General features: G+C 40.6%; 1 protein-coding gene across 3 annotated transcripts in view; it reads left to right on the top strand.

Moving 5' to 3' along the window:
* Positions 1-11,109, top strand: part of PRKACB (protein kinase cAMP-activated catalytic subunit beta) — a 94,021-nt gene extending 82,912 nt beyond the window's left edge. For all 3 annotated transcript variants that reach the window (XM_075615675.1, XM_075615674.1, XM_075615677.1), the window contains exons 7-10: positions 1,793-1,888; positions 2,445-2,567; positions 6,144-6,308; positions 8,608-11,109. In XM_075615675.1, coding sequence (XP_075471790.1) covers positions 1,793-1,888; positions 2,445-2,567; positions 6,144-6,308; positions 8,608-8,733 — 510 coding nt within the window. In that variant the 3' untranslated portion in view covers positions 8,734-11,109. The remainder of the gene's footprint in view (positions 1-1,792; positions 1,889-2,444; positions 2,568-6,143; positions 6,309-8,607) is intronic.
* Positions 11,110-12,088: the final 979 nt, after the last annotated feature.

Raw genomic sequence — 12,088 nt, 5'->3', positions numbered from 1 at the left:
ATAACAAATCCTTCCTATCTAATCTAGCAATGTCATAAAACTTGCACAGATATGGAGGAATAACCCATATTTTTCTATTTGCCCCATGCCCCCATAAAAAGGTTGGTATAGGAAGGAGCAACGGATGTGTACATAATCGTCACACAGGTCTGGGGGAAGAACGTTTCTTCAAATAGTACTTGTGCCATCAAATCAATTTAAAAATAAAATCTTAAAGCCTAAACTCTGGATTACCATTGAGAAAGTATTCACTTGCTTTCAAGCTATCATGCACGGTGTATAGTGTTTGTACGTCACATGTTAAATGTGTACAGTACTCCGCACAGATGCTGTACAGTATCTCTAAGGTAAGACGTTAAAGAGAACACATTTTTGTAGAAACAAATCTATATATTGTGGTACATTTTGTGTAATCGAATCCGCACTGGAAATAATTGGTTCTCCAGGCTGGTTGTCTACCTGTTTGTGGATTTTAGGTAAATGGGATAAAATTGGGACCCTCTGATATTTAGGAACCACAAACTGGTACGGATATTGTCAACACTGTAAAGTAAAGCTTTATTATACAGAAATGCCAACGTCTCTAAATATTCCAAAGTAGGATTCCATTCTTCTTACAGTCCTTTCTCTGATCTTCTTGCCGAATTACACGATCCTAATTAGTCATTCATTTTATTATGCCATTATCCTTCTCTCTGATCACATTATGTTAAAAACTAACTTTGTTCACATAATGGTCTACGTTTCTAGCTCCCCTGACGGCGTCTGCTACTTCTTTTTTGCCTCTATTTTGGTTCTGCTGAAAGTGGCCTGTGTCCCTTGAGAGTATCTGATGTTCTCTCTGATTCAACCTGGGGTGTTTTTTGGCAACATTAAAAAAAATATATATTCCAGAGCAAAAATGGTAGATGAGTGAACACAGTGATGATCCTTATTGATCTGACATGCAAGTGAGAACTTGGTGTAAAAAGTGACAGTGTGCTCATTTGCATGTCCTTACCCAGAATCCCAGGCTGCAGTGGAAGCATTGCATGCTGAGTTACTATGGGAAAAGGCAGGGTTGGAGATGTGAATGTGCTTATAAGTGTTTGCTTAAGTTGCTGTACTATTGGTTAAGCAACTCTGGTTGTTTCACATTTTTGAAGGTATAAACCTATAAGGCTATTTATATATAGTAATTCTCTGTCGTGACCATCTCAAAGGTATGATGCCTCAATATTTTTAGACGTGCACTATAAAAACATTTTTTTAAATGTTTCTTCCTTTGAGACAAATGTTCGCCAATGTATACACTTAAGAAAACTAAAGAATGTATGCGGATAGAATTAAAGGAAATAGTCTCTAGATAAAATAAAGACTTTTTAGAGCAGTCACTTGAGTTTGTTTGGCTTGTTGGTCATACATTTTGATTAATTAGTGAGACTACAAAACCAATTTAGGGAGTGATTCACTAAGTGCCTATTAAGGGTATCATGCCCTGATGCAAAGGTAACTGCCATTGACGAATGGTTGGTAATGCCAGCCCGGGGTGCTGTACCCCGTATCTGCACTTGGTGAATCCTGGCATCAGTGTGAAAACAAACATACGAAGGGGTAGAGAGTTTACTTTACTATGCGTGAAATATAATTTCAAATACATTTGAGGCAGACACATTGTATTCCTTGCATATACACGATTGCCAATAATGTGACTACAAATGCAAGGAAATCCAAACCTATTACTTTGTGATTTTTAAATGGAACTTACAAACCTGGTAAACTAAACCTAAGTGCGTTCTTTTCTTTCCCGCAGGTCACAGATTTTGGGTTTGCCAAGAGAGTCAAAGGCCGCACTTGGACATTATGTGGAACGCCAGAGTATTTGGCACCGGAAATTATTTTGAGCAAGGTAAACCACCCTTAGAAAGAATTCCGCACCAAGTTCAAAGTTGTATCATTTGGGAGATATTATCTCCAGTTTCTACATTTGTAAATTGCATCTAAATATTGTTGTTGTTCACTTAAGTTTGACACATTTTGCAACACTGCTGCAAAACGCCTTTCTGATTAAATGAGGTCTGGTTTTCATAAGGCAATTTCATTTGGCTTGAGATGGATTTCTTTCAGACTTCCTTCTGACGAGTCATGATCGCCTACTGTCTTTCTTTGACATTTTCAAGCTACTAATTACCTTATCACACACCTTCTCTTTCCATGGTGCCCCCCCCCCCCCCCCCCCGGGACCGAAACGCCGGGCTCCTTTGTGTTATGGGTTAATAAACACCCTTTATTTTTGTATCTATTTTGTCTGGTGCTGATAATTAGACCATTCTGGACTTTTCTTTAATTGGATTTTTTTTCTATCGAGCATAGACGCCGTCTGTAGGATACTTAACACTTGGTGTGCAGCCATTTCCTAAATGCATATTATGCCTTAAAGACACAATATTCTCATTTTGCTTTAGGGCTATAACAAAGCAGTTGACTGGTGGGCATTAGGAGTTTTAATCTATGAAATGGCAGCAGGTTATCCTCCATTCTTTGCTGATCAGCCAATTCAGATCTACGAAAAGATTGTTTCTGGAAAGGTGAGTAAATGGTTTTTCTTTTTGTTTGTTTTTTGTGAAAGTGAATTACTTCCGATGTCTGAGGTGTTTTGACCTTATCAGCATGTTTATTGTTCATGGTTTTATAGCCAGTTTATAGCTTTACTTTGTGTTGCGCAGGTGAGCTCAGTACCAGCCCCTGTTCTGGAGCTCCGGGTCTGCTGACATTCTGAGCTTTTACATTGGTCTGTTCTTAAGGTCTCGGTTTTGTTGTTGAGCACCAATATCTCAAACTCATCCCACCCCCCCCCCCCCCCCCCCCCCCCCCCCATCGGTCCCTCTATCACTCCCGGAGCCCCTCGCACTCTGAACAAAGCAAGCCAGGAGTCCCAGGGGCGAACAGCACACAGGGAAGGACACACACAGTCACACGTGGGGGAGGATCAGCACACAGGGAAGTACACCCACAGTCGCACGTGGGGGAGGATCAGCACACGGAGCCCCCCCTCCTCCAATCCCCCCCCCCCCCCCCCCCGGAGCAGGGGCAGCCTGCGAAACCGGCACCAGAGGGGTGGGGGGGGGCGCTATGCACGGCTGCACAGACTTCCCTCCCGTAGCTCCAGACAGCTCCCCTCCTCATTGGCTCACTGCGAGACCACGTGACGCGTCGCCGCATTGGGATCACGATCCTCGTGTATCCCCTGCTGGCTGACGCGTCACAGTGCGCAGCGAGCCTTGCAGCGAGGAGGGAGTGGGGCCAGCTCGGGAGGAACTCCGGCTTGGTGAGTGCCGCACACGCGCCCCGGATGCAGCAGGACCCAGGTCTTAGTCTGCCCATCTCCTATCTGCAGTAAAACCTCACCCTGTGATCCGAGACTTCCTTTTGTATTTAGGATTTAGAGTACGGTGAAAGGTCACAGCAGTGGCCTAAAAGAATCCTATTTGCACTCGCTAAACCAGAAATGCTAGGCTAGGAAAGATTCAATCCTTGGAGTTACCTCCATAGCCATACATAAACAATTTTAAAATCATATTTATTGAACATATATGCAACAACTTTTATCTAAAATACCACTATAGACAGGGTTAAGGGATTGTATCCCTATGAACGGGTCTCAGCTGTCACAGGGTAGAGTGTATATAAGAGGATAATGACCTCTATACACAAGGTATAAGAGCAAATATGAGTGCTGTGGAAACTCAGATAAACCATTTGTAATGGTACATGTAATGGTATATGTGTACTGATGGCGCTGTGTGGCTAGCTCAGGTCTCTATATATGCCATAAAGGTCCCAATCAGGCCCCAACAGAACCAAATAGTACATACCAGAATGATCTTTGTTGTATTCAGTTGGAGTCCCTTTTTCCCGCACAGCTCTTTTCTTGTGGTGGGTGCATCACGTCAGGAGGAGTAAGCAGAAAGGTAGTCCCAAGAGGGGCACAGATGGAGCACTGCCGAATCAGGGAAGGAGGAAGGGGGCTGCATCCAGTGATGTTGAAAAGTAATTTATTTAGTGGTCAAAAAGTACATGTTCACTTTGACGCGTTTCGGGAAATAACTTCCCTTTATCAAAAAGTGCATCCGCGTCTATGCGCATGTCTGTTACTTAAGGAATCCCCTGCCCTCGGAGATGACGTCAGCGGGCCGAAAAATCGCGCGAGTTAGTCAGAGGGACCACCCATTGGCTAGGATATGGTGTTGATCCTAGCCAATGGGTGGTCCCTCTGACTAACTCGCGCGATTTTTCGGCCCGCTGACGTCATCTCCGAGGGCAGGGGATTCCTTAAGTAACAGACATGCGCATAGACGCGGATGCACTTTTTGATAAAGGGAAGTTATTTCCCGAAACGCGTCAAAGTGAACATGTACTTTTTGACCACTAAATAAATTACTTTTCAACATCACTGGATGCAGCCCCCTTCCTCCTTCCCTGATTCGGCAGTGCTCCGTCTGTGCCCCTCTTGGGACTACCTTTCTAAAATACCACTATGTGGCTACAAGAGAAAGCAAAGGGGTGTAGGGGATAAGTACTGGTATAGTTACCGGAGCAGAGCGAGACTCTAAATTGTAATCAGGACAGTATATAGAGTATAGTACTCAAAAGACTCCCCAGGAATTTCTTCTATCAGTTCTGGGTACAGCATATAGCCTGAATGGTTTATAGAGGAATCAATGAGTATTTTAAGTATCCGTAATGTAGTGAGTCCCCTATGGTTGTATTTCCATAGGACTATATAGTCCTTGGGTGACGTCACTATGTATGGTATACAGACGAGGTAACCTGTGTGCCGCTATACATAAGATACTCAGCGTTCAAATATCATTTGTTTGGGACACAGCCTTAGTTTACTCTTGGTTGCTAATTCGCAACTCAATAGTCTCTCCCATTACCCTGACGAAGCGCCCACGAGCGTGAAACGTACGTCGGTACGTGATGACGTACTTCCGGTGACGTCATCCGGAAGCATAGGGAACCGGGAACCGGGAAGCGAGCAACCGTTTTGAGAGACTATCAGGTCGTATGCGTGCATGAGAGAGCTGATTATGATGTGAGACCATTCCTGCTTTGGCATTGATATATTTAAACGGCCTAATCAGTTCTAAGTACATAAGGGCTTTTTGGTTAGAGTGACAGCGACGCCACGGGATAAAGAGTGACGCGCTGGCTTGTACTTTAGGGACTTAAAGGCACGTATTGAGTTGTGAATTAGCAACCAAGAGTAAACTAAGGCTGTGTCCCAAACAAATGATATTTGAACGCTGAGTATCTTATGTATAGCGGCACACAGGTTACCTCGTCTGTATACCATACATAGTGACGTCACCCAAGGACTATATAGTCCTATGGAAATACTACCATAGGGGACTCACTACATTACGGATACTTAAAATACTCATTGATTCCTCTATAAACCATTCAGGCTATATGCTGTACCCAGAACTGATAGAAGAAATTCCTGGGGAGTCTTTTGAGTACTATACTCTATATACTGTCCTGATTACAATTTAGAGTCTCGCTCTGCTCCGGTAACTATACCAGTACTTATCCCCTGCACCCCTTTGCTTTCTCTTGTTGCCACATAGTGGTATTTTAGATAAAAGTTGTTGCATATATGTTCAATAAATATGATTTTAAAATTGTTTATGTATGGCTATGGAGGTAACTCCAAGGATTGAATCTTTCCTAGCCTAGCATTTCTGGTTTAGCGAGTGCAAATAGGATTCTTTTAGGCCACTGCTGTGACCTTTCACCGTACTCTAGAATATTTTCTTCCCGTATGCACCCTATTTCTCATACACCAGCACATGTATATAGTAGAACAATTAAAGGTGAGCGGCAGCCATTTCTCTTACCTTGTATTTAGGATTTAGCCTTATGTCTGTTCCAAGCATTTTATCGTTCCATTACACTTTGACCAGATTTTAAATTCTTAATAAAATACTGGAACTTCAGCACTCGAGTGCAAAGCAATGACCAGAAATGCAGATAAAAGTATTATAGTATATTCCACCCACAGTCATTTACTCCTTCATTCAGCCAATGGTTTATATGTGAATATTTTCTGCTCTAGTAGAAGATTGTGGTCATACATGTTGGCTTTTTTTTATCCCTAGGTACGGTTTCCATCCCACTTCAGTTCAGATCTTAAGGACCTACTAAGGAACTTGCTCCAGGTAGACTTGACCAAACGATATGGGAATCTTAAGAATGGTGTAAATGACATAAAGAACCACAAGTGGTTTGCCACAACAGATTGGATTGCGATTTACCAGAGGAAGGTAAGAACTCTCTGTAGCATAAGTAATATTTAATGGGCTCTTAGAAATTCAGTGTTTTTCATGCTTCCATGTAATTCTTAAATAAATAGTTTAATATCACTGTTCAGTGCCAATAAATGCTCTTTACTTCTTGGCAGATAGCTAGGTAACGGGGGGCGCCAGCCCCGGAGACTGGATGGTGTCGCACATAATGACCGTTACATCAAATTGCTTCTCTGCAGAAATCCATTCAATAAGAAAGCACTTAATGTAAAGACACCTCTGCCACAGCTCGGTCCTCGTCCTTTCTGTCCTTTCTGTAGCTTTGTGTGTGTTGCTTAGTTCTTTTATCTGTTTGTTTGTAAACAAATCTATTTTTGAGCTCACCTCTTAGATGTACCGTTTCCCTTTAGAAACTAAACAAGAACACAACAATATCTTAAGGTTTTCGGTAGTTTGTAAAAGGAAACTGGTAGTTTTGCTTTACAAGTTGACAGTGCAGTAGTTGTGATAATCAATTATGTATCAATTACTTCAGACAGGATGCTATTAACATATCGCTGTATTCTTTGTAATTAGTAGACATTTCAGGGGTGATTTCTCACTGCTGAACAGTAATGATCTGTTCCTTACTTTCAGCATGTTAAATGGTTTTTATATACATTACAATTACAGTTTTTATATTATAATTTTGTATACTTTTGAAAATACTGACAAAAGTATTTAAAAAAAAAAAACCTAAATGGAAAGAAGTTCAGTTAGGTAGCAAGATGTGATGTGGCTGTACCTGATCTAAAGGCACAATACCACGACTTGCTGGTAAAGCAGCTAACCCACCCACATTTTAAATAGATTTTTTTTTTTGGAGTGTTTGAACCAGTGTGGTCCCCAGAGCTGAACTTGGCCCCCTGGTTCACCAGATACTTGGTTTTCTGTGCCGGTTCACATCCTGGGTATTTAGTCATGGTGCCGGCAGTTTTCCAATAGGAAGCTGCAGCATCATCCATTGCAGATTCCTGTTGGCGTCTGATTTTGGATTGTTTTTTAGTGATGCAGAGTCATTGTTTTCTTTTCTCCTCTGCCTTTTGTTTTAGTTGGAAGAAATCATGAAAGGTTGAACTTCAGCTTGTGTGCTATCAACTGTTATATGATACCATCACTTTCTGTGGGATCTTAACTAGAACCTGCTGCACATGTTTGGTACATGCAGATTAGTGGCATGCTAACTAATGGCAATGAATCTTACAGATTGCCGGCTTGTGATGTGGGGCTTAATATATCTGTGTTAGAAGTGATAATGTTTGTATTAAAGATGTTAAATATTTTCCTGTGCATGTCTGGACTGGGGCTTCAGGATGCTTGACCCTTGGTCCTGCACGAGCAGTGTCCATCTGCATAGTTATCTGTGGTTTACACATTTTAAATACCCTCTAGAAGAATTGTCACTAGGGACACATGTTACATTTGCCTTTTTCACAGCATTAGTGATTTCAGCAGAGCGCTAGAGAAACCTCAGGACTCTCTGTAAATACACTCATCAATTCTGGCAGGTCTTGTACTCCAATGAGCAATGCAGGGTTTTTCCTTCTCTTCATTGGAAGGTGTTGTTGTTTTTACACACTCCACACAACGCAAAGCAAGTGAACAAGTAAAATTACAGTTGGTTGAAGAAGGTGAGATAAATGGCTGGTTGATTAACATATTATATATAGTGGAATAGAAAGGTGCTTTGTGTCCTATTGCTGTGGAATTCCTTAAAGTACATATCTGCTTCAGAAGTCAGTGGGACTAAGTCTACTCGTCTCATTCTGACCATTGTCAACCGAATTATTCAGGGTTCGAAATGTGAGGCGTTGTACTAAAATAAAGTGAATGCACTCAACCGTGTAACAAATAATGTTGTTGATGTAACAATGTTTTGCATGTATAGTGATGAAAGGCTTCAAATATTGCGTAATACAAAGTACATTCTGCTATTGTAGTAACGTACTTATAACTAAATGAGGAAATTATGCTTTAGTGATTTTAAAGTTATTAAGACCCTGGTGTGAAGCAGTTTGAAAATTCACAATTGCTACCCTTTTTGAGACTTCATGCAAAGGATTTTACATCAGTCTTTGTTCAAAATAATTTACCAATGAAACCAGTGATCAGGATGAAAATGTAAAAAAATAAAAAAAATCAACCTGTAGTTGAGATGACGTCTATAAGTTGGCCTTCTGTCTCGCGTCCAGCTGAGCTTCTTAACAGTGATAAAACCGACCTTCAAACTTCATTGTAGATTAGGAAAATCATTCTTTGTTTTGTTTTTTTGATACAGGTGGAAGCTCCCTTCATACCAAAGTGCAGAGGGCCCGGTGATACCAGCAACTTTGATGATTATGAAGAAGAAGATATCCGTGTCTCTCTGACAGAGAAATGTGCAAAAGAATTTGCTGACTTTTAGAATGTGTGTGAGGACAAGATGACATCAGGGCTCGTATTGGGATCTTTGCACTCTGTTAACAGATGGGGTGGAGCTGAGACCATCATATGTCAAAACGTTACCTAGTTCCTTCATTCCGCAAGGCTGACTGTGGTCTATATTGCCATCTTCCATGTGTGCAGTTTGCACCAACCCTTTTAACTAGGCACAATTAAGCTAACTATTTGTGCTGTAACACAGAATACTAGACCACTTTCCTTCTTATCTTTTGGTTTTTCCTTTCTGTAATGTTTGCGTCTTGTATGTTTTGCCCCACGCCCTCACTGTTTTTTGTTTTTTTAAGTAGTATTTTACCCAACTATGCTCCCTTTTATTTTGAAAATGTATTATTTGTGTGAGTGACCCGGGAGATGTTGCAGTTAGTAAGATTTATACTGAAAGATAACTGTTGCTTCTAGTCTGTGCCAGCCAATATTTTTTTTGTTTTTTGTTGTCAATCCTTGTCTGAGGGTGCAGGTTATTTCATTTCATAGCTCAAACTTAAAGTAGCCAATATTTTTTGGCAATTTTTTGTGAAATATTACTTACTATGGCCATAAATCTTAAAATGGAAATAATGTTAATAAAGGAAACATCTTCCTGGAGATTGACCAAAACTGGGTAGAAATAAAATTGGATTGCAACGTTTGGTTAGATAGACCCTGTGCCTTGGTTTTCTATACTCTCCTTATTTAAGTGTGCTGCTCCTTCCTGTCCCTTGCTTGGGCAGTATATAAATGTTATATGACCAGACTGCAGTGCATAGCACATCTTTTGGTTGAGTGAGGATTTCCAGCTGGTCTCATCTTTGAAATGTATAACGCTGACTTTAACCACCTTGTCACTTGATATGTTAAAGATGGGTTTTAATATCGCTAAACCTGCTCTCTTAAATAAAGTTTTGGTCAGTATTTTTTAATGGAACATGATAAATAAAGTGACAATATTATGACTCCTTAAGTAATTCTGTATTCAAACCTGTATTTTATTTTTGGTTGATAAACACATCTCTTAAGCAAAAGTAATTAAAAAAAAAAAGATTGGGGGAAAAAAAGTAAGAATGTTCCGGTCTGACAAAACAAGAGGTTTAGCAAGTGCGCATATTTTGGATGCATTGCTACGGTGATCATGATTATTTTCTGCTGGCTGTTAAGAATAAAAAGGATTTTGCCAAGTTTTATTCTGGTATACTATATTAGTAAACAGAGGATGAAGTACTGTTAAGATGACTCTGTTTAATAACACTGCTTCGTTCACATGAAAAGAGGGTAACGTTAAAAACTGCCAGGTTTGTTTTTGTTTTTTTAATTCTTATGGGTGTCAAGTCCGCGTCATTAATAACCGGCTTTCTTTCAGTGAAACGTGCTGTTTCAGTGACACAGAATGTACGGTCACACAGGTAGTATTTGAGCATAGTTGTGTTTTTGTATCATCACCAACTGACTTAAGATATTGCTGCCACGTATGAGCTTTCAGCACTTTGTCATCTTTATTTCCGTGTCTGCTACAATGTCATGGCTCAGCACATATATTTGTTTTTCTTTTAAACGTATCCATCTAAATCAGGAGTGGGCAACTCCAGTCCTCAAGTGCCACCACCAGGTCAGGTTTTCAGGATATCCCTGCTTTAGCACTGCTGGCTCACTCAGTGGCTCAGTCTTCTACTGCACCACTTGTGCTGAAGCAGGGATATCCTGAAACCCTGACCTGTTGGTGGTCCTTGAGGACTGGAGTTGCCCACCCCTGATCTAAATTCTCTTTGTCCACTTCTGTATATCTCAGTGACCTGTCTTAAAACGGCACATCTGAACAGTTTAAAATAAACTAGCCTCCTTTTATGATCCATCTACATGCATACAAGAATGAATTGTTTTTATTAAACTGATCTATATTGATATATATATATAGCCATTGTATTTGTTTGAATGTCAGTGGAAATAGATCACTGGCATTACTTCCTTTTAATCTGTATGACACTCCTTTAAGGAAAGCCTTTGTAGACCTTTTACAAACCAGTATAAGATGTACTATCCAACATTCTGTATGTCTTTAGGTCGTCGAGCATTTTTGCACAACAATGTGATTAGGAGACTGACCCTGACTGCAGTCTTTGTCCCCCCCATATTTACAGATGTGCAAGAAAAGTATAAGATACTTTGCTGTAGCAAATTTTATGTAACAAAATATATATACGTCACAATAAATTTAAAATACTTCTTTGTATGAAAAATGTTAAAATCTTTTGTATTTCATTTAGACTGAGGATATGCTGTTGTATGCTAGCTGTATGCGATCAATTCTACAGTACTTTGTTGTCGTTTATGAACTTAAAAAGATTTTAATAAATGCTGGAGATCACATTTTGTTATGATTTTAGTTTTCGACACTGCAGGTTGTGAAGTTCCAAAGTGTGACTAGTGGCTGACGATGTCAGGATCCGCATACACTGCTTTTTGGGCAGGCCTTTGCATAAACATACGTAAGGCTTCATTGTTGGAACAGGTTTTTACACATTGTTTTGCAATATGTTGCTAAACTATGGATCAGTGAAGAGTAGTTCAATCTATTACCATTTGAATTGGGATGTGAAGGCCGATCCCAATTTCTACCTGCACGTCATCTGAAATGGTAGACCCTTCTGCATTTGCTGCCAAAGATTCCAATTCTCCCACTCACTGAGCATGCTATGGCCATGCTGCGGTCCATCAGTGACACCAAGGGTGGCCAGCTCCAGTCCTCATGGGCCACCAACAGGTCAGGTTTTAATGATATCCGTGCTTCAGCACAGGTAGCTCCAAACAGGGACTTGGTCATTGCCTGAGCCACTGATTGATCCACCTGTGCTGAAGCAGGGTTATCCCTAAGACCTGGCCTGTTAATGATCCTTGAGGACTGCAGTAGGCCACCCCTGGTCTACAGGTTATCATGGGTTACGAAGTTAAGGTAAGGGGTGTACATAAGTATAATCTCCTCATACAACATATTGGCATACAAAGAGGTTGAGTTTGTATTCCTGTTTATTAATTGTACTTATTTTCAGTGCCAAGTTATGTAAATATGCAGATATTCAAATTCTCCATGTAAAGATCACAGATCCATGTTATATTTTTGTTAGCCGCAGTGAAGAGCGAAGAATGAAGACATATGTTCTGATTCTGGCACTATAATCTATCTGGTGGCTGTGTGAAACCTGTTCAAATAACGTGTAACTTTCCCCTATCATTTGACTTCTAAAGGCGTCGTAAAGTACGGGCATATAAAGTGTTTCCTCCTACCAATTACATCAAGCGTCTGTTTCCCGGTACACATGTAATTCGTGTTCACATGTATAATCGGG

The sequence above is a fragment of the Ascaphus truei genome, chromosome 10, assembly GCF_040206685.1.
Source record: "Ascaphus truei isolate aAscTru1 chromosome 10, aAscTru1.hap1, whole genome shotgun sequence".
Classification (NCBI taxonomy): Eukaryota; Metazoa; Chordata; class Amphibia; order Anura; family Ascaphidae; genus Ascaphus; species Ascaphus truei.
This window is presented reverse-complemented; position numbering and strand designations above follow the sequence as displayed.